At 41.5% G+C, this 25,608-nt stretch overlaps 1 protein-coding gene across 1 annotated transcript in view; it reads left to right on the forward strand.

Annotated features, from left to right (window-relative positions):
* SGCD (sarcoglycan, delta (35kDa dystrophin-associated glycoprotein)) overlaps positions 1–25,608 on the forward strand; it is a 448,681-nt gene that overhangs the window by 280,173 nt on the left and 142,900 nt on the right. The window contains exon 5 of the mRNA XM_010829396.1: positions 5,470–5,589. Within this exon, the coding sequence (XP_010827698.1) occupies positions 5,470–5,589 (120 nt within the window). The remainder of the gene's footprint in view (positions 1–5,469; positions 5,590–25,608) is intronic.

The raw sequence follows: 25,608 nt of genomic DNA on the forward strand, positions 1-25,608 counted from the left end.
TCTGGAGGGACGCAGTCAGCCAGTAGGTGACTTGGACCAGCTCCCACTGGAGGAGCTGCTGTGGCAGAGCCCGAAATCCATAAACAACAAGCTCTCCAGCCGGCGCCCGGCTCAGTGGCCTGGCTTCTCTAACATCTGGCCCGCAGTCACGATGCTAAATAATTAAATAAATAGCTTCAGTAAGCAATGATTTAAGCAGCATGTGTGAAAATTGCCTCCAGGAGGGAAATAAATCCGACCTCCAGCTCCCAGATTCCCGCGTTCAAAAGGAACTTATTTAGCCTGTTGATCATTTGCCATTTATTTGCAGTGGGAGATTTGGTTGACTTGAGAGATTTTGTTTTGATAAAGCTGGAATTGGATGCATGACTGTTAGGAAGAGTCAGTCTCTCTCCCTCTCCTTCCCCACCCCTCCCCCCATCCCCACTTTTTACTTCTCTTCCAGCTCCCCTCTTTTCTCCCCTTCACCCCATTCTCCCTCCCTATCTCTCCTTCTCCCTGGTCTCCCTCTGCCTCCCCCATTTCCTCCCTCCTCTTCCCTCTTTCTCTATTTCCTTCTTTCTTCCTCCTCCTCCCTCCCCTTTCTCTCTCTCCTTTTCCTCTCCCATTGTTCTCTCACTTGTCCCTCTCTCCTCCCCATCTTCTTTCATCTCCTCTGCTCAGGGCAGACCCCAGAGCAGAGACCCCTGTTTACTTCTTAAGGTAGGGCACAAGGTAATATCAAATGAGATGGGCCAAAAGCCAGCCTAACACCAGCTGGTAGCAACCTTTCAAGATGCCTTCTAGAGTGGATAGTGCATATGTCTAAGTAGAATCTCCAACATAGATAGCCAAGCACAGACTCCCTAAGGTTTTTCTTCAGGGTTCTCCTTTTACACTGATACACGTGGGGGAAAGCACAGAGCAGGTCCAGGAGAAAATACCTCCTAAGGCCTGTTATACTTTGCGGTGTGCTTACCTGACAGCAAATGCTACCAGCTGCCCCAGCAGCCAGGTTTACTAAGACAGTCCTGAGGATTCAAGAGTTCTCCTGCTTATTACCTAATGACTGTCTCAAAAGCCCAGAAGAAATTCTAGTGTTGGCAATTCAGATGATCTTTTCACAAGAAACAATGTTCTAAATGATGGTTAGGCTCCCAGGCGAGATCACAAAACACATATTTGACTCATGCCTCTGCTGGTTTAGTACTGCCTTGGTAGTAGGTGCAAAGGGGGAACCCTCTGACCTGCAGAGAGGAAAGTTGTAGAAGTCTGACACAGCATCTCACCAGAGTGGGAAAAGGCCCCGGAATGAAGGGGATGAGGAAAGAAGTGAGACTTCAAGGCCCCAGGTCCTTCCAGCTTCCAGGTGGCCGTAGCAGCACTGGGACACGGCTGGTGCGCCCTGATGGAGGTGAATTGAGGAGGTGCTTCACGCATAGGCCACTGTCAGCAGAAAGGGATTAACTGAAAATGAGTTTCAGGTTACAAATAGTGATCTTTTCCATCCCAGAGAGGAACATTGAGTTTGCCAGGAGACCTCCTGAGCGGTCTCCAGCTCCATTTACTTTTCTCTGTAGAATTTTTTTTTTTTTTTTTTAAGATTTCACCGACATCCACGGAGGTTTGGCAGCCCCAGGTGAAATCAACAACAGAACAAGCCATCTGCACCATGGAGCCAGTGGTCTCTCTGTGGGGTTTTGGCTAAAACACCAACTACTGAGCTTTATATACCCAAATGATTCTGGCCCCGGATAAAGTCCATTTTGTATTCTGAGAAGGCCTGAAAAACAAAATAACTTAATTGTCTTGTGTTCTCTGTTGGCTGTCATCTCTTCAGTACACGCACTTGCATCTCACACACCGTTAATAGGTTCAGAGAAAACTCAGCTTACACACAGGCCAGTGTTCTTGACTCCTTGGGAGTATGTCTCGTGGTCTTGCCCAAGTCCTTGAAAACACAGTCCAGGCGTTTGTGTTCCCAAGTCATTACACCATATCTGAATCAATCCAGATTGGGCAAATTGCACTCACCCTGTGCCCATGCTGAGATCATTCATTCATTCATTCATTATCACTAGACCTCCTTATCTGCAGTCTTCACCCTAAAAAGAAAAAGTAACATCCTCAAAGAATTCCTAAGTAATACAGGTTTTACTGAAAGTTTTGCTGTGACCAAGAAGATAGCTGCATCTTAGCCATCCTTAAGCAGCCTAATCCCAAACCCTCATTGAACGCATCTGTCCTTACAAGCCTCTCTCATCCTTGACTCTAGCTTCCTAATACCTCGCATCCTCAAGAGCTCCTCTTCTCATCGCACCAGCCTCCTTTCCCTTTCCAGACAAGTAAACACGCCTTTTCTGCCATGGAACGATTCTGAGGCCGCAGTTCCAGATGCAGATCTACCATTAGCTCACTTGGTGACCTTGAGGGAGCCCTTGGCTTTGCTGTCATTTGCTTTCCAGGTGGCACTAGTGGTAAAGAACCCTCCTGCCAATGCAGGAGACACAGGAGATGGAGGTCCAGTCCCTGGGTTGGGAAGATCCCCGGGAGGAGGGTATGGCAACACACTCCTGTGTTCTTGCCTGGAGAATCCCATGGACAGAGGAACCTGGCGGGTTAACAGTCCTTAGGGTCACAAAAGAGTCAGACACAACTGAAATGACTTAGCACACACATTCTCACACCCAGCATGATGGCAGTCAGAGAAGACGTCTTAATCCCATGCCATTTGGAAATGTGTGCTCTGTCAGCTGTTTCAATCCCCCACACATTAAAGAGCCTCTCCAATGTCCTTCATTTTGTCAGAGGTCCAGCTGAATTGACATAATGATGGGAAAGAGGGAAGTTCACTCAGAGACGGTCACCCTCATTTATTTCAGTGTATTGAGAACATTACGTTAGAAAAATGGCTGTGGTCATGACTCCAGTGGTGGTGATCATAAAAGCAGTCCCCCTACGTTTCACAGCTTTTTTGTACCTACAGAGTTCTTTGTATAAACACAGTATAAGTCAGTCATTTTAACCTTTCTTTGAAGTAGATAGAAGCGATGGTAGTAGCACAGTTTTGAAGATAAAGAAAATGAGGTTCAGAAAGATCAAATGATTTTCCCAAAGTCATGTTACCAGAAAATGAGAAAGTTGGGACATAATTTCTACCTTTTGATGGTCCTCTGATAGTGTGATAGTCTTGCCAAAGAGTAGAGTGGCAGACACCAGACATCCGGGGGCCGACCCGGCTCTATCAGCCAAGCTTTGGTGTTCTGTGTGAACAGAATTTCACAGGACATCAGCATCGGACAAGGCCACTTGGTGACCGTGAAAGATACAGACAAAACAAAAAGCAAACACAACTGTGATTATGTCTGAACACAGATTAAAAATAGAAACGTTTTTCCAAACCACAAGAATGACCAGACTATGCTCTATCCCCCTCTAATATGAGTGACTGCTGTTTATCTATTACAGTTTTAGCATTGTTCTGGTCCTCTGTCCTCTAGATAAGATTTACTAAAATGCTAATCATAAATTTACTGTCAGTTCCTGACACTATCTAATCCAGAACAAAACCCTACTTCCTAAAGCCCTTCCCTCACATAACCTACCATAAAGGGCCAGATCCTATAAGTTCTTTCTTCTTGATGAGAAACTCCACAGTTCCCCATGGTGTGTGTTCTCTCTTATGGCCACGAGCTAAAAATCCAATTTATTCAACTCCAAGTGTGTTCCTAGTGATCTTTACATGGAAGGCATTGAAGGCCCTTTCATTACTACTTTTTACTAATAAGTGACACTGTCTTGAAAAAATGACTAGAAAGAAAAATGCTATGCAGTTGGTCCTCCACATCCAGGAGTTCTGCATTCTTGTATTCACCAACTACAACTAGAAATATTTGGGAGAAAAAAATTCCAGAAAGACCCAAAAAGCAAAACTTGAATATGCCCCCATGCTGGCAACTGTTTACATAGCATTGATATTTTATTTGCAGCTATTTACACAGCATACATTGTATTAGGTATCCTAAATAATTCAATCATTTAAAGCATGCAGGAGAATATGTATAGGTTATATGTAAATATCACACTGTTTTATATGAGGGACTTGAGAGCATCCATGGATTTCGGTATCCAATGGTATCCTGGACCCAGTCCCCACAGATACTAAGGGAAAATTGTATCAGAATCCCCTAGGCAGTTTTGAGGAAAATATAAGCTTTCTGGGCTCTACCCTCAAATTTTTTTCTATATGAATTTCCAGACCAAAAGATAAATTCCTTTTTGATCTCAGGTAGGATCACTGAGGATGATTATACCCCTAGGTTATCCTGATGCATTTCTGCGGTCGAACTTTTTGGAACCTTCTGAACTTCTGGTATTTAGGTAGCTCCATTTCTTTAAGAATTCTAACACACTAACCTGTTCTAATTTTTCTGTAGTACCTAAGGAGAAGGCAATGGCAACCCACTCCAGTACTCTTGCCTGGAAAATCCCATGGACAGAGGAGCCTGGTAGGCTGCAGTCCATGGGGTTGCTAAGAGTTGGACACAACTGAGCGACTTCACTCTCACTTTTCCTTTCATGCATTGGAGAAGGAAATGGCAACCCACTCTAGTGTTCTTGCCTGGAGAATCCCATGGATGGGGAAGCCTGGTGGGCTGCCGTCTATGGGGTCGCACAGAGTCAGACACGACTGAAGCGACTTAGCAGCAGCAGCAGCAGCAGCAGCAGTACTAAAACTCTCAGTGGTTTTCTGTTTGATTTACTAATACATGTTTTAATGTATATTGGCAGGTAAGTGCTGAGGGATCAGGGACTTTGTCTTCCTTTCACCACTACTATAGCCCCAGCTTCAAGCATAGCATCTGTTGTTATAGATAAGCCCTCTAAAAGTTATTTTTTATTGAGTGAAATTCCAGCATGAAAGATTCAATAGCTTTCAAGACAATTACAATATATTATAGCCTCTTCTGCTAGAAGATGAGTTATATACTTGTCTGGTGTCAAAAATAGCCAGTGGGTCAAGGGTAAAGAATGAGACAGATTTCAGCTGAATTTAAAGATGCCCTTTTATGAAAGCAGAGAACACTCACCACCTCTTGAAGAACTGGCATGTCTTTGGCCAGTTCCAGCAGTTGGGCTGGCCAAAGAAATGTCAGTCCAAGAGGTGGTGAGTGTTCTGTGCTTTCATAAAGACAAGCCAAAATCTACAATATTTGACAGTAATTTGGTGGTTAGCTGAGGGAAATCTCATTCAAGCATTAGTTTCGAGGAAGGAGCTGATGGTTTTTAAAATCAGCCGGAGAGTGTATGATTAAAAGTAATTGACAAGACATGGCTAGAGTCACGAGGCTGGTTGTCACGGCTGACTTCTGAAAACCAATCCACTTACATTAAAGTCCAATACAATCTTGTCAGATGTGTATGTTCTGCGAAAAGCTCTTTGAAATTGAATGTAGTGGGACTAATGTATTCTCTCTCTCCCTCTTCTAGGGCCAAAAGCCGTAGAAGCTTATGGCAAAAAGTTTGAGGTAAAGACGGTTTCTGGAAAATTGCTCTTCTCTGCAGATAACAATGAAGTGGTAGTAGGAGCCGAGAGATTACGAGTTTTAGGTAAGGAAACTTCAGTCATTGAACTGGTTTGATGCTACTGTGTATATTTTAGAGGCACAGTGAAATGGTGTCTAGAAGAGTGATTTAGGCCAGTTACCTATAAAGGTAATTTTACTGTCATAAAAGAGGGAAGAGGAACCTCCCAGCTCTCACCTTAAAAATTTCTCGAATCATGAGTCTTCATGGCATTTCTGCCAACACCAAACTTCCAGTGGGGATGTGTGCTCATATCAAGAAGTGCACTAATCCTCACAGATTGACAGTCCTACAAGAAGCAGTCAAGACTTGTATACATTGTCATCATGATCACCAAACCAGGTTATAAATTAAGAATCATTTCAGAAGCTTCTGAAAAGTTGAGGTTCATGGAGCCAACTGTGACCTACTAAATTAGTAAGTCATGGTGGAAGGACCCAAGAATTTATATGTAAAAACATTTGCAGGAGTTTCTTTTTGGGTTCCACTGTTGAAATCATTGAATTTGACTGTGCACTGAAACAGTCTAGCAGGGTGTGTTAAGAGTTCCAGTCCTAAAGCTAACCTGGCTCTTCATTCCTGCCCTGTCACCTACTAACTGTGTGACTTTAGACAACAACATCACTGAGCCAGTTTCTTTTTCTTCTCAATCGAGCTAAGAACATCTGCCTTCTCAAATTCTCCCTAGGGTTCAATCGGATCATGTTTGATCATGTTATACACACTTATCACAGTGCCAAACACAAAATGGTGTTCATCCAGTGGTAGCTGTAGGTACTGGTGTTAATACTCATGCTGCTATTAATACTAATCCTGCTTTTCCTTCTCTTGCTCCCTAAGAGTTACTGAAACATACCAGTTAAAAGTTCAGACTTTGGAATTAACCTATCATTTTAATCCTATCTCTATCCTTTACTAGCTGTGTGAACCTAAAGCAAGGTATCTAACTTCTCTGTGCCTGTTTTGCTCACCTATAAAGTGGGGGTAATAGAAGTATCTACCTTCTGAGATTGGAAGGATCGAGTGAAATAATCTATGTAAATTTGTTGGTAAGGTGGCTAAAAAAATAGTAAGTGATCACTAAGTACTAGCTGTTATTATCTTAAATTATTATGTTATTTTTACTTGAGCTTGTTGTTTGAACAAACAACAAGCTCAAGTAAAAATAACATAATAATTTAAGTTATTGAAATAATTTAAGTTATTGAAAGAAGTTGCATCTTTCTTCTCCATTAGCTCTGTGTTCTCCTCGTCATCACCCCCACCCTCAGCCCATCAGTTTGGTCTGTTTGTCTATCTCTCTGGTATAATATACATTCACAGCTAACTTTCTTGCTGGATGACTCTTAAGTTTCCATCCCCAGACCCAGCATCTTTCCTGAGTTCTAGGTCTTTTTCAACTAGATATTCTACCAAGCTCTCAAACTGTGTACATCTTGAGTGCCTAGTATAATAACACACATACACGAGCACACAAAAACATACACCCCCTCACACCTCTATTCTCCCACTTGTATTTACCCCCTTACTTCCCCATCACTTTAACTGGTCCCATTTTGCTTCCCACTGCCAGTTTCAAAACTTTAGCATCGTTCCAACCAGCCTCAGGCTCAGCAGAGTCAGAAGGTGGCCATGGCCATCCTGACAGAGCTCAGTGGCATGGGAGGGCCAGGTACAGAGGCAGTGAGCCAGGGGTGGTCTAATCACTTATCAGGTGCTCGCTGGGATGTAATCTGGAACAACTGCTTTCATCTTTCAGGGCTTTGCTTCTCTCCTGTCTGTAAAATGAGGGTTGTCTAGAGCAGAAGTTTCAAGCAGTTTTTTTTTTAATTTAGCAACAGAGACTTTTAAAAATAAAATTTCATACCAAACCCCAATCAATAAAATATGTAAAAGAAGAGCACTGCTCTGGGCTGTGGATGGGGCTTTTAAGGTTTAAAGGTTAAGTTGTGTAGCTTCATCGTTCCCCACCCCCTTGCTGTTGGGAGGCCTCTTAGAACTTATTTATAAAGCCCTTTAAGTAGATAGCCTTTAAAAAAGAGTAAAGTCTACTGACCACTTGCTATGATCCAAGTACCACACTTTGTGTGCATGATTGCCTTCAGACCTCACCAGCACCTTTTGGGGCAGGCACCCTTCTTATCACCCTCATTTTACAGAGGATGGAGCTGAACTGTTGGAAGGGGTGAGCCATAGGATTCACATACAGGTATTTGAATGCAGACTGCTTCTCATTAAAGCAGTATATTTGCTGCCTTGTCAAACTGGTCCCATGTTTAGATGAGTGAACTAAGGTGAAGAAACTTACCAAGATCAGTACCAGTAAGTGGGGTGACTGTTGTTCAAACTCTTGCCTATGAACACTATCCTCAGTGCACATGACTACACATAAATATAGCTCTAGGATCTTTGCCAACTCTTAAATGACAATTTTTCCATTATTCATAAAAATAGCACTTTCTATGTTAGTTCAAAGTTCTTGTGGGGGAAAAAAAAACAACACAGAAACTTCAGGTTATTTTTTTATTCAAGAGTATTTTGCTATTTCAGCTCTAAAGTATTTACCCAGGAAAAAAAGTGCTGGCATCTGATGCCACAGTCATTTCATAAAAATGGTGTTTGGCACTTCGTGTTAGTCTCCGAACCTTCATGAGTCACCCCGTTGCTTTAAAATCTGACTTTGCAAAGATACTTTAGACGTCCAAACACTGTGGTTTCATCTTTGTATATGAAATTCTCTGATGGTATTATTTAAGAACTCCTTTCCTCCATCGTGACATAAGGGTTGGAAGATGATTGTAGTATTTGATTGCTTGAAGGCAGGTGGATAATTTTGCTGCTGTTGTTTCTTAAGCTGGTGATATTTCACTTGCACAATGATTTAGGATAAATCTCTCTCCATCATCAGAAGCATTTGTGTGTGTGTGTGTAAACATCTCAAAAGGAAGCATCATAATAAATACCACTGCTGCTACCAGTGCTAAAAAGATGAGGAAATGACCACCCCACAAGTCTCACATCCTACTCAGTGAAATGAGCCTAGTGTGTTGCAGAAATGAGCTTCCTGTCATCTGGGATTCAACCATATGGTGTGGAACGAGAAGTTTAGGCAATTTCATTTTCAGCTTAATGAGAAGTTTGTCTTTTTGAGTCATCAGACTGCACAAGCTCTTGGGAGATTGGAGTCTGGATGCATATTTCATAGTAGAATCTAACATACCTGGGTTGTGAATCTTCACTGATATTCAGGATCTGAGTGACCCTATCCAGGTTTATTTTTCTCTTTAAGCTTTAGTTTCTACATGTGTAAAGCAAAGAGAGAGGAACACAATAAAAAATGGAAGTAAGAATGAATGAATATAGTAAGAAACTTATGTAAATAAATCAGTTATTTTAGTTGAATAGTTGAGTAAGAATAAGCAGTAGAAGATAATAATAATACTAAGAAAATAATGTCCCTTAGATACAGTAGCTTAACCAGGGGCTCAGGACAATTGCTTATGTTCTTCCATGGATAACCACACCCACCTATTCAGTTTTCAGGACAATGGGCACACCTTGGGCACTCTCCAAAGACCCTGAATAGTCTGGCTAAAAGACTAGTAACCATATCTCATATAGAACTGTCAGCTATCTAGAGTCTTTTGCCCTGAAAAAGATGTGGAGGCATTGTGGAGGCAGACAATAGTTGCTGATCTTTCATAATGTGCATCTTTCTTGGGTAAAGAAATCAGGCAAGAGCTGTTTTGTTGAGTAGCTGAAAGAACAGGTTTAATTCTGATTTCTGTCATTTGTTGGCCAGTGCCTTGAGATACATTACTTTACCTTTGTAGGCTTCCTTCTTCTCTGTTACATGGTGTCATTTGAGTCCTGAGTCCTGACTCTCACAGGAGTTGTGAGAACTAGATGGTACAGTATACGTACTGAGGATCAGCACAGTATTTGGTCCTCAGTATGCTGACTGTTGTAGTGTTGGTGATGGGTTTTATTGGTCCACTTGTGCATCAGGGAACCCAACGAGTCCTAAACTTTTACATAGCTCTTTTAGGTTCTCAGAAAAAGGTACTCAGAAATTGGCTTAAGACTTGTAGGAGTGTTCAGGTATCAGTTAAGTTTGGACTGGTAGATTTTCTGGACCCAGCTAAGGTCAGAAAAGAAAACACCTTTTCAACATAGGAACTACTTACGAGACGAATTGAAGGCCTGAGTTGATTTCCCAAAATTGTAGGGTCTTCCCTTTCATTCAAAGACAGTGATTCTCAGAGCATGGCCCTAGAGTTAGGAGCATCAACTCTGATCTACTTACTTGTTTAACATATAAATTATCAAGCTCTACCCTAGACCTATTGAATCAGAAACTCAAGTGTAGGGCAAGTCCTAGGTGATTCTGATACAGGCTAAAGAACCACTGACCTAAGATAATCACAACTAAATAATTTTGCCACCACATGGCTAGTAGCTCTCCATCGAGTTCACACTCAGCTTTTTCCACTTTGCTCCAGAGAAGCCCCAAAATAAATATAACTAACACAGATTGAGGGCTTATTCTGTGCAAGATGCCAATCACTTGCACTGAGTGTAAGCATTCGATCCACATCACAACCTTAGAGAAACCTGGCTCATCAACTTGATTTATAGAGGGACAAACTGTGGCCCGGAGTGATGTGAAGCACACCCAAAGTTGCACAAAGAGAAACTTGCAGAGGCAGGATCTGAATGCAGGAAGTCTTACCCACAGTGCTCGAGGACCTCTGTCACATGCATCTGTCACGTGTATCTGTCACGTGCGTGCATGCTAAGTTGCTTCAGTCATGTCTGAGTCTTTGTGAACCCATGGACTGTAGCCTGCCAGGCTCCTCTGTTCATGGGATTCTCCAGGCAAGAATACTGGAGTGGATTGCCATGCCCTCCTCCAGGGGATCTTCCTGATCCAGGGACTGAATCCTTGTCTCAAGCATCTTCTGCATTGGCAGATGGGTTCTTTACCACTAGCGCCACCAGAGAAACCCCGACCTCCATCACAGAAGCCTCTGCTTCCCTAAATTCCATGACATGGAGCATCGCATCGAGGGGGGAAGAACACTGGGGAACAGTTCTCCAGCTCTTCCCTTCCTTTCTGGCTTCAAGAGACACCGCTTTTCCCACAGTTCTCCCACATCTGTAACTGCTCCTCTGCTTCCTATACTAACTCTTCTTTCACCTACTCAGTGACGTGGATTCACTCCTGGCATCACATGCAGACTTCCCTCCCGGTCAGTTCTTAGTTTTCTCTTTTCACATTTCTATGGAAAATCCTATACTTGCATGCAGTTTCAGTAATTGTCTTTTTCAGGTGACCCTTAAATCCGTATTTGCCTTGAACTGTCTTCTCATTTCTAGTTCCAGATTTTAAGAGTCTGGACTTTTATGCACGAAAGTATCCCATCACTTTCACTTCATCACTTGCAGCCGAGCTTACCCGTTGCGCCATCATGCTCGGCACCTCTCTAGCGCCTGCCTTCCTGATTCTCCACGTGGACCTCTATCCCCCTAGGCTTCAAATCTTACTTTCCTTCAGGTACCAGATCCTGTCTTTCTTCACATGGGCTTCAATGCCTTTGTCAACCTTAGATCTTCCATATTACAAAGGTGTCTGTTTAGATCTTACACAAGAGAATTTAAGTTTATAGCCAAGTCTGCTCATTTAATTATCAAACAGGTGTCAAATTAGCATGGACGATGAGGCATGGTACAGTTTAACTTTAATTATAGAACAAAGATATGAAATACTTATAGGAATTCAATAATTGAATATTGAATATTGAATACAATACAGTTAGGAATGGTCTTTAAAAAGCATCACATGTAGACATCATAAAAGCCAGCACATCTTAGAGGCATCTTCATGGAGACACCAGAGAAAACATAATTTTGATCTTCATTAATGACCAATTTCATTGAACAATGAATTGGACATTATAGCCTTTATAAACAAAGCACAATTATAAACTGTTATTCTAATTGTTAATTAGCTCTATTTATACTCTAGATTAGTTTTTTAAATATGTCCTCTAGATGCCACTTGATGCTAATTATCTGAGTTACAGTATTATCAATTGAAAAACATTTTTAATTAAATCTAAAGCCATTAAATTAGCATAAGATTTATATAAATTTAAATGTGGTCTAATGCTTTTTTTTTCTTTTTTAAGACAACATCAGATGATGCATTTAGCCATTTGAATTAGTTTTTGATGAGATTCTGTACTGCAGCCTGGCAATTGACAATTATGATGAAAGAGGAGGGTGTTCTTAGTAGTATTTATTCATTAAATATATGTGTTTATATCATATATATGTGTGTGTGTATGTGCATATTTATATATGAGATATCTCCACATCACTGTTATGGTAGTCATGGAGATACAGAAATGAATGTCGCTGTTCCTGCTCATTCAGGGAACTGTCTTATCCGAACGATGAAGCACACATGCAAATATCTGAGAGCCCAAGCAGAAAACAAGTTTCTAAGAAGGACAGAAGCAAAGTGACTCTAGAATTATAGCATCTAGATGGAAAAGGGTGGTATCCCAGAGAGAATTTAGAGAGCTTCTTAAATGAAGAGCGTGTTTGAACTAGGTCTTGAGTATGTACTGAGGTGGGGGGAATGCATACGGAGATTGCTTTCTTTGCAAATGGAATAGCATATATTTACAAATGTCAGGACTCATTTGGTTGTAAATTCTAGGACTCTAACTCAAAGCCAGTGGTGGGGAGATTATTGCCTTGTGTGGTAGAAAAGTTCAGTGGTAGCCGGCTTCAGGCTAGATTCATTAGCTCAAATAATGCAACCAAGCTTCAGTCTCCCTTTTTCTCTTACTGTCTCTCAGCTCTGTTTTCCAATCTTGTATTGTGTCTACCTCTGCTGGTAGGCAGGAGGAGTGCTTACCTACCTAGCATAAATCCAACCAAGTCCTCGTTTTTATGCTGACTGGACTGACTGGGACCATATGCCCATCCTTGAGCGTGCCGTCTTGACTTCGGTGATAAAATCTGCTGTATAGCACAGCCTGGCTCGTATCCCACTGTTGGAGCTTGATTGGAAATGCCTGAGAGTGAGACAGAGCATGGTCCGTTCTCAAAAGGAAAATTGAGGTGCTGTTACCAGGAGGAGGACCAGGTGCTAGGCAAAGAAAAATAGCAAATATTCCTTATATTTTTATTATAATAATCAAAGACATGATCATGGAAAATCACGACTGTTGTGCATGCAGTAGTGGAACCCAGGCATTATGAATGGTGTCAGTGGAAGATGCTCTGTGAGTTCTCTCCCCCTTGATTGCTCAGGCCCAGATACCCTGGCTTCCTTACTTTATCACCAAGCATGTTTTCACCACCCAGCATCTGTACTCTCTTCCCTCTGAATGGAATTCTCTTTTCTAGTCTATGTATAAAGGAGTTCCTTCTTTGTGTCTTAAATAACATCTCATCAAAGAGGTCTCCTTTGACTGCCTTAAAAACATAGCATGTTCCTGCTATTGAAGTCTATACCAGGAGTTGATAGAATATGGCCTATGGGTCAAATCAGGCCACAACCACTGCTTGGTTTTGTAAATAATGTTGTACTGGAACATAGCCAGGTTTTGTGTTGTCTGTGATTGCTTTCACCCTCCAACAGCAGAGTTGAGTAGTTGAGACAGATCTTACTCCCCACTATTTTGCACTTTATAGGAAGTGTTTTTTGATTCTGGTCTGTACATTTACCTGCTTTATTCCTCTTCATAGTAAGTATCACAACATGGCATAGTGTGTTGTGTGTGTGTGTGTGTGTGTGTTTATTTTTTCATCCTGTCTAGCTCATCAAAATGTGAACTTCATGACACCAGGAACTTTTGTTTTTCAGAGTCTACAATAGTGTCTGTGCTTAATAAGTGCTCAGTAATATTTGTTACATGAAAGGACTGTAATTTTTGAACCTTGGAATGTTAGATAACCAATCTGGATAGTACAGAGAAACAGAGGCAGTGAGAACTTATATCTAAATTAAGAGATTATTATAATACCTTTGTTGATGATTCATAAAGTCCAAACCAGGAGAGAAAGAGAGAACAAATGAGAAGGATCATCTTTAAGCAGAACAAATCTGGCAATGAACTAGATGTGGAAAGTCAAAAGGGAGGGAAGTTGAGATGTTCCTAGTGTTGTACACCATGCCAACCTGACAGCTGTGGCATTGTTAAGAGAAATGTACAGGAGCAGCAGCAATTTAGGATAGATGATGAATAGTCAAAGCTATGGTTTTTCCAGTAATCATGTATGGATGTGAGAGTTGGACTATAAAGAAAGCTGAGTGCTGAAGAACTGATGCTTTTGAACTGTGGTGTTGGAGAAGACTCTTGAGAGTCCCTTGGACTGCAAGAAGATCCAACCAGTCCATGCTGAAGGAAATCAGTCCTGAATATTCATTGGAAGGACTGATGCTTAAGCTGAAGTTCCAATACTTTGGCCACCTGATGCAAAGAGCTGACTCATTTGAAAAGACCCTGATACTAGGAAAGATTGAAGGCAGGAGGAAAAGGGGATGACAGAGGATGAGATGGTTGGATGGCATCACCAACTCAGTGGACATGAGTTTGAGTAAACTCCAGGAGTTGGTGATGGACAGGGAGGCCTGGTGTGCTGCAGTCCATGGGGTCGCAAAGAGTTGGACATGACTGAGCAACTGAACTGAACTGAACTGAACATGCACTGGCTCTTGTTGCTCAAGCACCTCTTGAAGGGAGAGGCCAAGTGTCTGGTGGGGAATGCCAGCCAAAACAAAAGCCACAAGAGATGCTTTTCTGAAGAGTTTAGCAGAAGAGTAAGAGAATCATTTGTACAGATTGAACAGGTGGACTTCAGAGAAGAGATGGTCAAAGAGGGCATCTGGGAGCAACAAATGCTCCCAGAAAGAGAGAATAAATTAGAGAAGCCTATCAAATAGACCAAAACAAACCCCCTCTCTTTCTCTGATGGAAGCTTAAGACTGGAGACATGACTGCCTTTCTGGAGGCACCTTCAGAATTTGAGAGCCTCCTCCTGTACTCTAACGCTTTTCTTAGTCCACTCTGCTTTTTTTCCTTGAAAAGGAACTTGAAGGCTTTAGAATGTAGCATAACTGGGTTCTGCTATAGCTACCAGCTACCTGAAGTTGGCTGTGTTACTCAAATCATTTAGGCTGTGTTTGTGGGTGCTAAATAAACAGCCTCTTCCCTTTTCCTTTTCCTTTGTCTCTATCTTTTGTTCTTCTTTCTCTTCTTTTATGAAGTATCCCATCAGTGAGTAGAAGGAAACCTGAGAAAGTTTGCAGGATTATATATGAAAAAGTGGACACACTTTCTCTTCCGTGTTGGTAAAAACTAAACAGTTCACTGATCCTTGGGAGAGGAGGTTTACCAACCTAATAGTAACATTCGAGTCTGCTCTGTGTTACACTCAGCAGAGACCATCTGCTGGAGACTCACCTCTTTACAGAGAACTGCCAGTTGTAGAATTCTGGCACCTCATTCCAAGGCTGGTTTATTATTTAGAAGCATACAGAAATAATATATTAGATCATAAAGATACATTCTCCCATAAATAATGTAGTGAGAAAGTCACATATAAAAGAGTCTCAGATGAACAGCCCCAACCTTAAGAATCCAGAGATACTTAATGAGGAAAGGCACAATTTTACAATAGAGAAATAATAATGAGCTTTCAGAGGTTTCATTGGAAAGGCTTCTGGGAGAACAATTCTTATAATTCTCCAAAAAATAAAAAAGAGCAAGTCTCAAAGCCTGGGTGATTCCACTGCCTGGTTTCATATGTTCATCCACCCATGCGCACAGGCATCTTAAACTGGGATGGGTCAGCTTTCCCCCCACACTTAGGGGTTGATAACTGATGCAGGAGGAAAACCTATTTGCATAGCCCCACATGCTTTTCCCCTGGGCAGGAGGGAGATGTGATTTCATATCAGCAGGGTGGATTAGTCATTCTGTGTAAACATCCTGAACTGGCCCAAAGACATTGCCTTAGCCAACCCCCACACATGCTGAGCCATGTCTTCCTCGTCTGTATGTAGGAATGGAGGGAGGAGGGAATAAAGGCAGTTGGGGACATTTGTCAGCTTTCTAGTTTGCTTAAAGAGTTGATGAGGTTCAGTCTTTGGCTGCTTGTAAGAGAACCAATTCCAGCACTTACTGAGAGAGGGCTATGTGTGTTTTTTTGTTTGTGGAACCGAGACAAATTTAATTTCTCTATCTAGCTACAGCTAATGTGCTTTCAGACATCTGTCGGTTTGTTTTCATCTTCAAAGTTGTCTTCTTGCCAGTTAATGCCCAAAAGAGAGTGTTTTCAGACAAGGAGACAAACTATTCAAGAGCTTCTACCAGGCCATCTTCAATGACAAGGGTTTTACCAAAGAGTTTAGCTAATGAGTCTCCATTCTCATTAGTTCTATTGATTATTGGAGAATATTCTTATGCCACCAGAAGTCACCTGAGTTGAATTCTTTTTTTCCTTTCTTCCCAGCAGAGGCCAAGGGAAATGTTTGTATTCTGCAGTGACAGTAGGAATTTAATGAAATGACAATGTGAATAAGAAACTCTCAGTGTGCAGAATAGGAAGGAAATTAACTTTATTCTCCTTTATTGGAGGGACTTGAGTTTAATTCTACTTATTTGAGTGGGAAAAAAGGGATGCTAAAAATACCTTTTATTTTTTTCCTCCCACCTTGCTCTAAGCTTTTGCCATGAACTACTTTTTGAATCTTAACTCCTTGGACACCCTGTCTTCCCCAGGAAGAGCAGGTAAGGCGGTGTGTGTGAACCTGAACAAAAGAAATGAGGAGAGATAGAAAAGAAAATATCCAGTACCCTTCAGGACACAGACTGGAAAAGCAAATGCCGAAGTTTCTGCTTTTAGGGCAGTAGTATTGGAAAGCAGGATGGTTATCTGAATGTGGGCTTTGGAGACAGACTGCCTGGACTCCAGTCCTGGCTCTCCCAGTACAACCTTGGGTAAGCTCCTCAATCTTTGAAAACCTCCCATTCTCATCTTATAATGAGGGTGATAAGAGTACCTACATGATACATGGGAAGTCCTTGGCACAGTGCTAAGCACAGCATAAAGTGCCCCATGTATTGATGCTGGTTCCTCCTACAAATTCCTACAAAGCAGCATTTGTGCAACTGACACCAATCGAAGTCCATTCAGGGATGAGGAACGCAGTGTGAAGGTCCCTTGATCAGTCAGTTAGAGTCTGGCAGGGGTACCAAAGCAGCACACACCCAGTGAAATATTAAATAGCAGTGAAACAAATTTCTTTTCTAAGTTAAAAAGGAAGGCAGCCCTTGGTTCCAGTTCGTTCTGGAGTCAGGGGTTAGGAGATAAAGCCTGCGAAGGTGACCTGCCGAACTTCCTAGAGAAGAGGTTGTGATGGCTGGCGCAAAGGTAGACTTGGCAGATGTGGGTGAGTGAGCAACCACTGCCTAAACGGCAGGCTCAGCAGAGGCAGAAGCCCAGCTCTGGTAGAGGGTGTGGGATGAGCTACCGTTGTTTCCCCACCCCCAGCAAATAAGCATATTTGAAGTTATCTTGGGGAAAGAGCTTGTCATTATCAGCATAGTGTAAATAGGAATTGCTTATTTCTCCAAAATCCTGAATTAAGATGATGTCTCGGGGCTCTGCTAGAGCTTCCCAGGGATTTTCTCCTTTTGGCAGTGTCCTGGGCAGGATGTGGCTGCAATGTTCACAGAAATATTTGAGAGGATTTTCATGCTGTAAGCCAAAGAGAAAAGTCAAGTAGAGTTGGACACTTAGAAGTTATTTATGATATAGAAAATTTCACGGGTCGCAAAAGAAAGTGACTTCAATAGGAAGGTTCTTGGCGTTATTCAAACCATAGTGTAAGCAGTTCTCTCTGCAAAAATTACAAAACTACAAAAAAGAAATTCAATCGTATTCAGCCAGTATGAGTTGAATGCTGACTCTGATCAACTGCTGTGCTGACCACAAAGACACCCATGCCCCCTGCCTTTCTACAATGCACAGCCAAGCAAGAAAGACAGATGTTTTAAACATCTACATGAGAAGAAGGATGTATCATCATGGGAGTAGTATATGATGGATAGAAACATAAAATTAGGAGGTTTTAACCTAATTTTGCAAGTAAGGGAAGTCTTCCTGAAGGAAATGGTGATTAAGTTGAGACTGGCAGGACAAATAGGAGTTAATCAAGAAAAATGGACTTGGAGGAGCTAAGTGTGGACTGGCATCTACTCAATCCTGAGGAAGCATGACCTTTCAGGAAAAGTTTCAGGAGTCTAACTCAGCCAGAGGTTAGAGGTCAAGGAGCAGGGTGCCCAGACATGACAAAAGACAAGCTATAAATGTAATGATTAGCATTTATTAAATGCTAATTCTGTGCCAAGTACTCTTCAAATCTCTTCATGTGTTAATTCTTCCAAAGGCCTTCTGTGATAGGTTTTTTAATACTTATTTTACATATGAACAAACTGACAAATAGAAAGGTCGTTTCCCCACTGTTACATCACAGGTTAAATGGCAGATGTGAGATACAAACACAGGTAATCAGACTCTAGGGCGCATGTTTATTTTTTTATAATACCTTTGTTGAGATATAATTTACATTGTCTTACAGTTAACCCATTTAAAGTGTGTAGTTCATTATTTCAGTATGAAGAGCCTATACTTTTAACATATGCCACATATATATAGCTACAAATATACATGTCTATATTATTTATGTTTCATTTGTATTCATGGTATATATATTTGTTATGTATGTCATATATGTGTGTGCATATAAGGAGATGTACATGTGTATAAACCTATCGTAAAACCATAGTATTATAGTGGACACTGTGTGTTGTATTAAGGTATGGACTTAATAGTGGAGAGACACTGAAGAACTTCAAACTGGGGAGTGACAAGATCTGATTTGTGATTTACAGGGTGCTGTGAGAATAATCAGCAGTAGGGGGCGGGTTGGACAGATCCAGTAATCAGAGGACCAGATGTACCTATGAGGTCTATGCTTCGTGGTTTAATTCAAAGACATTCCAAAAAGAAAGTCATGATCTTGTTCTACAAGACTTGTGCTCACAGCTCCCATTGCTCTTTTTTCACTCTCAGCCCAAAGGAAACAGGCTTCCCATATGAGAAAGCGCAGGATTATGTCAGTCAGGAAAAGCACAAGCATGGCCAAAATGAGGTCTGGACATAGTGCATTTCTTCCTGCTGAATTGCTTGATGGGAACCGATCAGAGGTCAGAGCACATTTCAGATACTTGTATCCTGGGCTTGTGGAAGAGATGGCACTTAAGCTAACAAAGGAGAGGGCTGATATGAAATCAATATGCAAGGTGCCTATGAGCTATGGAGGAAGGCAATGTGCTTTTCTCCTTTGGCTGTTAAATATGTCTCAGCTGCCAAGGAAAATGAGTTTTCCCCTCGACTTCCTATCTGTCGCACTGATTGGTTATTGGGGAGTGTTCAGGCTCTAGTGCTTCAACTGTATGTTTAATGAGAGCATCCTTGCATGAACAAGCTCCCCTGGCCTAATTCTTCCTCCCAGGACTCTGAAAATATGTGTCTCCTTAGCAAACTCTGATCAAACGATTTCTAGTGGAGCAATGTAAAGTGCCAGGGAATTGTTTGTATAATGCATGGTCTCTGCTGCCTTTGAGAACTTAGGCTACAGTATGAGATGTGAGAAATGCACCAGAAAAACATATACCCCAAAAGTACCCAGAGAACTGGGGTCAAGTGTGAGAAGTCAGTTTCAGGGAATGTCTATGCTACCACAAATCACAGATGGGCTAATGCACAAGAATTCATGGAATCCTAGAACTGAATGTAAAGTCACCCTTTGCATAGTAGTGTTGAGTTAGATCTGAATATTTGTCGTCATCTTATTTGATTCTCAGAACTATACTAAAACGTACTCAAGATAGGGAGAAAAGAGAAAGGAACTTTCCAAATCTCCATCTTAGAGATTAAGAGACTGAAGCCCTTGGAGGTAAAAAGAGATTGCCCAAGGTTTCTCAGCTAATGTGTATTTCTGCCCAGATACCATACCTTGACTTGGGCAAAGTATGTCACCCATGCCTCACAGTAACTGTGATCAGACCCTGCTCTGAGTATGATCTTCCCCCAGGCACCCTTGGGGATGATGCAGAAAGTACTGAGACATGGGCTATGATCTCTGAACACTTGCCTGATATTTATGTTGAATGGTCATTTGAAAGCAAGCATCTCCCTTTTTCTGCCGTGGAACCTTTTGTCAGGCTGCTGAAGATCACTTCTCAGAATTGTATTGTTATCCCATTATACAAAATTACCAAACAAAACCAATGTTAGACAGTCATCAATATATAAAAAACAATTTTGTGATGTAGTAACATGGTTTTTTTTTGTTACAAACACCTTAAAAGACGTTGTTATAGGCCTCATGATTATCCTCATTTCAAAGTAGTGATGAGCATGAATGATATTTGAGAGGTACACAATTTTATTCTGACGTGAAATAATCTGTAATTTCTATTGATGACACAACCCCATGGAGATAATTACTGCAGATCATTTTCTACATTCTAATCAAAGGACATCCTAGATTTAATTTAAGGGTTAAGGAAAATAATGATGTGAAATCTGCCCCTTCAAAGCTCTCTGATGCCCTGAGTTCTAACCATGAATCCCAGGTGTCTATAGGCCCCAGGCAAGGTCCCTTACTCTGATGTAAGTGTTTTTGTTGTTGTTCAGTAACTAAGTTTTTGTGAACCTATGGACTGCAGCACACCAGGCCTCCCTGTCTCTCACCATCTCCCAGAGTTCACCCAAGTACATGTCCATTGAATCAGTGATGCCATCCAACCATCTCATCCTCTGCCGCCCTTTTCTCCTTTTGCCTTCAATCTTTCCCAGCATCAGTTTTTTCCAATGAATCAGCTCTTCACATCAGGTGGCCAAAGTGTTGGAACTTCAGCTTCAGCATCAGTCCTTCTAATGAGTATTCAGGGTTGATTTCCCTTAGGATTGACTGGTTTGATCTTCCTGAGTCCAAGGGACTCTCAAGAGTCTTCTCCAGCACCACAAGTCAAAAGCATCAATTCATTTGCATTCAGCCTTCTTTATGGTTCAACTTTCACATCCACACATGACGACTGGAAAAACCATAACTTTGACTATACAGACGTTTGTCATCAAAGTGATGTCTCTGCTTTTTAATATGCTTCTAGGTTTGTCATAGCCTTCCTTCCAAGAGGCAAGTGTCTTCTAATTTCATGGCCACAGTCACCATCTGCAGTGATTTTGGAGCCCAAGAAGAAAATCTATCACAGCTTCTACTTGTCCCCCTTCAATTTGCCATGAAGTCATGGGAACAGATGCCATGCTCTTACTTTTTTAAATGTTGAGTGTTAAGCCCACTTTTTCATGCTTCCCCTTCACCCTCATTAAGAGGCTCTTTTGTTCCTCTTTATTTTCTGCCACTACTGTAGTATCATCTGCATATCTGAAGTAGTTGATATTTCTTCTGGCAATCTTGATTCTAGCTTATAAGTCATCCAACCAGGCATTTCACATGATGTACTCTGCATATAAGTTAAATAATCAGTGACAATATACAGCCTGTCTTTACTCCTTTCCCAATTTTACATCAGTCAGCTTTTCCATGTAATGCTCTAACTGTTACTTCTTGACCCACATACAGATTTCTCAGAAGGAAGGTAAGATGGTCTGGTGTCCCCATATCTTTAAGAGTTTTCCACAGTTTATTGTGATCCACACAGTCAAAGGTTTTCACATATCAACGAAATAGAAGTAGATGTTTTTCTGGAATTTCCTTGCTTTCTCTATGATTCAAGGAATGTTGGCAATTTGATCTCTGGTTCCTCTGCCTTTTCTAAACCCAACTTGTACATTTGGAAGTTATCAATTCAAGTACTGCTGAAGCCTAGCTTGAAGGATTATGAGCATAACCCTACTAGCATGGGAAGTGAGCACAATTGTTCAGTAGTTTGAACATTCTTTAGCACTGCCTTTCTTTGGAACTGGAATGAGAATTGACCTTTTCCAGTGTGGCCACTGCTGGGTTTTCCAAATCTGCTGACATATTGAGTGCAGGACTTTAACACCATCATATTTTAAATAGCTTAGTTGGAATTCCATCACTTCCACTAGCTTTATAGGTGGTAATGCTTCCTTTACACTCCAGGATGTCTGGGTCTAGGTGAGTGACCACATCATCAAGGTTATCTGGATCATCAAGGTCTTTTCTGTACAGCCCTTCTGTATATTCTTGCCACCTCTTCTTAATTATTCTGTCTTTTTTAAGTCTTTACTGTTTCTGTCCTTTATAATGCCCATCTTTGTATGAAATAGTCCTTTGATATCTCCGATTTCCTTACAGAGATCTCTAGCCTTTCCTATTCTATTGTTTTCCTTTATTTCTTTGCATTGTTCATTGAAGAAGGCCGCCTTATCTCTTCTTGCTATTCTCTGAAACTCTGCATTCAGTTGGGTGTATCTTTCCCTTTCTCCTTGTAAGTACTTAGCAAGCTCTAATGTGCAATCTCTACATTAAGCTGGGGATTCAGCTGGAATATACCAAGAATAAGACATAATTCCAAACTCTGAGATATGTCTATGTCATTTCATGTTTAATATCATGGAGCAGACGAAAAGGCTTCCTTTTGCACATAGAGCTAGCACTATGATTAAATTCTGAGGATGGGATCAGCTTGGAGCTATTAGGAGGAGGATATCACAACACACTGGGACCAAACAGTCATTCTCAACAGGGGTGATTCCCCCGCACACAGTGGAAATGTATATGAATGTCAACAAATATCTTTGATTGTCTCAACTTGAAGTGAAGGAGGTAGGGGCGTTTCTCCTGGCACTTGATGGCTAGAGGACAGGGGTGCTGCTCACCATCCTACAATGCACAGGGCAGCTCCCACAACAAAGAATTATCTGATCCCCAGTAATAACAATACTAGTTTGATAAGCTGTGAACCAGAGTAAAGGTGTACAGAATGCTGAGTGAAGTCCCCTATAAATAAACTTGAATATCTCTTGTTCTCTGCCCTTCATCCTCTCAGAAGATCAGGTGTCCTTCTTTCTGATTTCTCAAGGTTGTAGATAACACTCTTTCCCCCTCCAAAGTGCCTGATAGGAGGCCATACACACAGCAGGTACATAGTGAATGTCAGTCATTGGTAAGGGTGATCTTGCTGTCTTTGTAGCTCGGGGCTTGGCCCTAAAGTAGTGGCAGACGCAAAGGACTAAAGATGGGAGCTCTGCAGGAGATGGCTCTTTGGACTGATGGAGACAGAAGTAACAGGAGTAAGGGTTTGAATTTCTGTCTCTCATTTGGAGCAGTGTGATGCCCTACTTTTGTCTGTGAAGTAAGGATTGGAGCAGCCTGGGCAAGACGTTTCTAATGAGAAGTTCTGTTATTTCTTGATACAGCATGTATTATGCTTGTCATATAGGATAGATATGCATTCCCTTATTTATATAATCTTAGATGACTGCGGCCATGAGATTAAAAGACGCTTACTCCTTGGAAGGAAAGTTATGACCAACCTAGATAGCATATTCCAAAGCAGAGACATTACTTTGCCAACAAAAGTCCGTCTAGTCAAGGCTATGGTTTTTCCCGTGGTCATGTATGGATGTGACAGTTGGTCTGTGAAGAAGGCTGAGCACCGAAGAATTGATGCTTTTGAACTGTGGTGTTGGAGAAGACTCTTGAGAGTCCCTTGGACTGCAAGGAGATCCAACGAGTCCATTCTGAAGGATATCTGAAGGATATCAGCCCTGGGATTTCTTTGGAAGGAATGATGCTGAAGCTGAAACTCCAGTACTTTGGCGACCTCATGTGAAGAGTTGACTCATTGGAAAAGACCCTGATGCTGGGAGGGATTGGGGGCAGGAGGAGAAGGGGACGACAGAGGATGAGATGGCTGGATGGCATCACTGACTCGATGGTCGTGAGTTTGAGTGAACTCCGGGAGTTGGTGATGGACAGGGAGGCCTGGCATGCTGTGATTCATGGGGTCGCAAAGAGTCTGACACGACTGAGTGACTGAACTGAACTGAACTGATATATAGTTGGGGCTTCCCTGGTGGTTCAGATGGCAAAGAATCTGCCTTCAACGCAGGCCACTTGGGTTCAATCCCTGGGTTGGGAAGATCCCCTGGAGAAGGGAATGGCAACCTACTCCAGTATTCTTGCCTGCAGAGTGGACAGAGGAACCTGACGGGTCCTTGGGGTAGCAAAGAGTCAGACACGACTGAGTGACTAGCACATACACAGACATACACGCACATAGTTGAAATAGGCGTTAAAAAGGCATTCGTGACTTTACCAACATTTGTTAAGGATCTCATATGCATTTGTCTCAGCTTTATGTCTTCCCATTTATTATACCACTTGTTTCTAATGCTTCCCCCCTCCCCAATCCCCTTTTCAATGAGAATAAGTGTTGTTTTGTCAGTACAAAAACCTTCTCTTTCCAGGGCAAAGGATAGACTGCACCTGTCATTCCAGGTATTTAAAATGGCAAATACTAAGCCATATATTAGATGGCATGCCTTAAAGACTACTGCAGTAACATTCATAACAGGTCTCATAGTTGGATCTGTTTCTTTAAAATTGTGAGTTGTGCCAAAATCGGTAACATTTCCTTTCCTTCCTTTAGGGATGATTTGGCCCAATCCTGAAATGATTTCTCAAGTTATGATCAGTTGTCTAAAAGGAGGATGGTTCTTGTGGGGTCCCTGGGACTCTGGAAGTCCTTTGCTGTAATGGATTGGAGGGACGTCAGTGTCATCCATTTAGTGAGCCTTCTTGAGCTGTTTCCATTTGTCATGAAAATCTGGAAGGTGTTTTTGCATTGCCTGAGTAAGAAGATTCAGAAAAATGAGACTGGGCTTATTGATATGTTAGTGTCCAGTGTCCCTAAAATTAGACCTTGGAGTGGGACTTCTTGAGAGCTATAAAAACATATAGAGCAAGTTTAGCAGACCTAGATGAAAGCATTGCCTTTCTCTTATGTGTTGAGCTTATTTATCTGGCTTTAATGGGACCTACTTATACAAGGGACAGGTTTTAAAGATTAAAAATAGTTTATTTGATATGGGGAGATAGCTGAATACTACCATTTATCACGAGCTTTGAATTTTGCCATGCAGGTTTAAAAGCTCATTCACCCCTCATTTGGTCTTCATAACCTGAGCCATAGAATGGGCAGTGGGTTATGCTCATTTTATAGATGCAGAACTAAGCCCAGAACAGTAAGTTTGGTTTGAAATTCAAGATGAGAGCACCAGTATTCAAACATCTTAGTCAGAACTGGGCTATATAACATGTAATAGAAAAAAATAAATAAATAACCTAACCTTAGGTTAAAAGAACCAAGTTCTAGTAACCACACTACTATAAATTAAAGCTACATTTCTGTTTAATAAAGTATAGAAGCACAATTAGCAGTATAGAAAGACTATATCCCGTTAGTTCTAATGAGATGGATGAAACTGGAACCTATTATACAGAGTGAACTAAGCCAGAAAGAAAAACACCAATAGAGTATACTAACGCATATATATGGAATTTAGAAAGATGGTAACAATAACCCTGTGTACGAGACAGCAAAAGAGACACTGATGTATAGATCAGTCTTATGGACTCTGTGGGAGAGGGAGAGGGTGGGGAGATTTGGGAGAATAGCATTGAAACATGTATAATATCATGTATGAAATGAGTCGCCAGTCCAGGTTCAATGCACGATACTGGATGCTTTGGGCTGGTGCGCTGGGACAACCCAGAGGGAGGGTATGGGGAGGGAGGAGGGAGGAGGGTTCAGGATGGGGAACACAGGTATACCTGTGGCAGATTCATTTCGATATTTGGCAAAACTAATACAATATTGTAAAGTTTAAAAATAAAATAAAATTAAAAAAATAAAATAAAAACCTCCATTCTAAAAAAAAAAAAAAAAAAACCAAAAA

Source organism: Bison bison, unplaced genomic scaffold, assembly GCF_000754665.1.
Source record: "Bison bison bison isolate TAMUID 2011002044 unplaced genomic scaffold, Bison_UMD1.0 scf7180017864505, whole genome shotgun sequence".
NCBI lineage: Eukaryota > Metazoa > Chordata > Mammalia > Artiodactyla > Bovidae > Bison > Bison bison.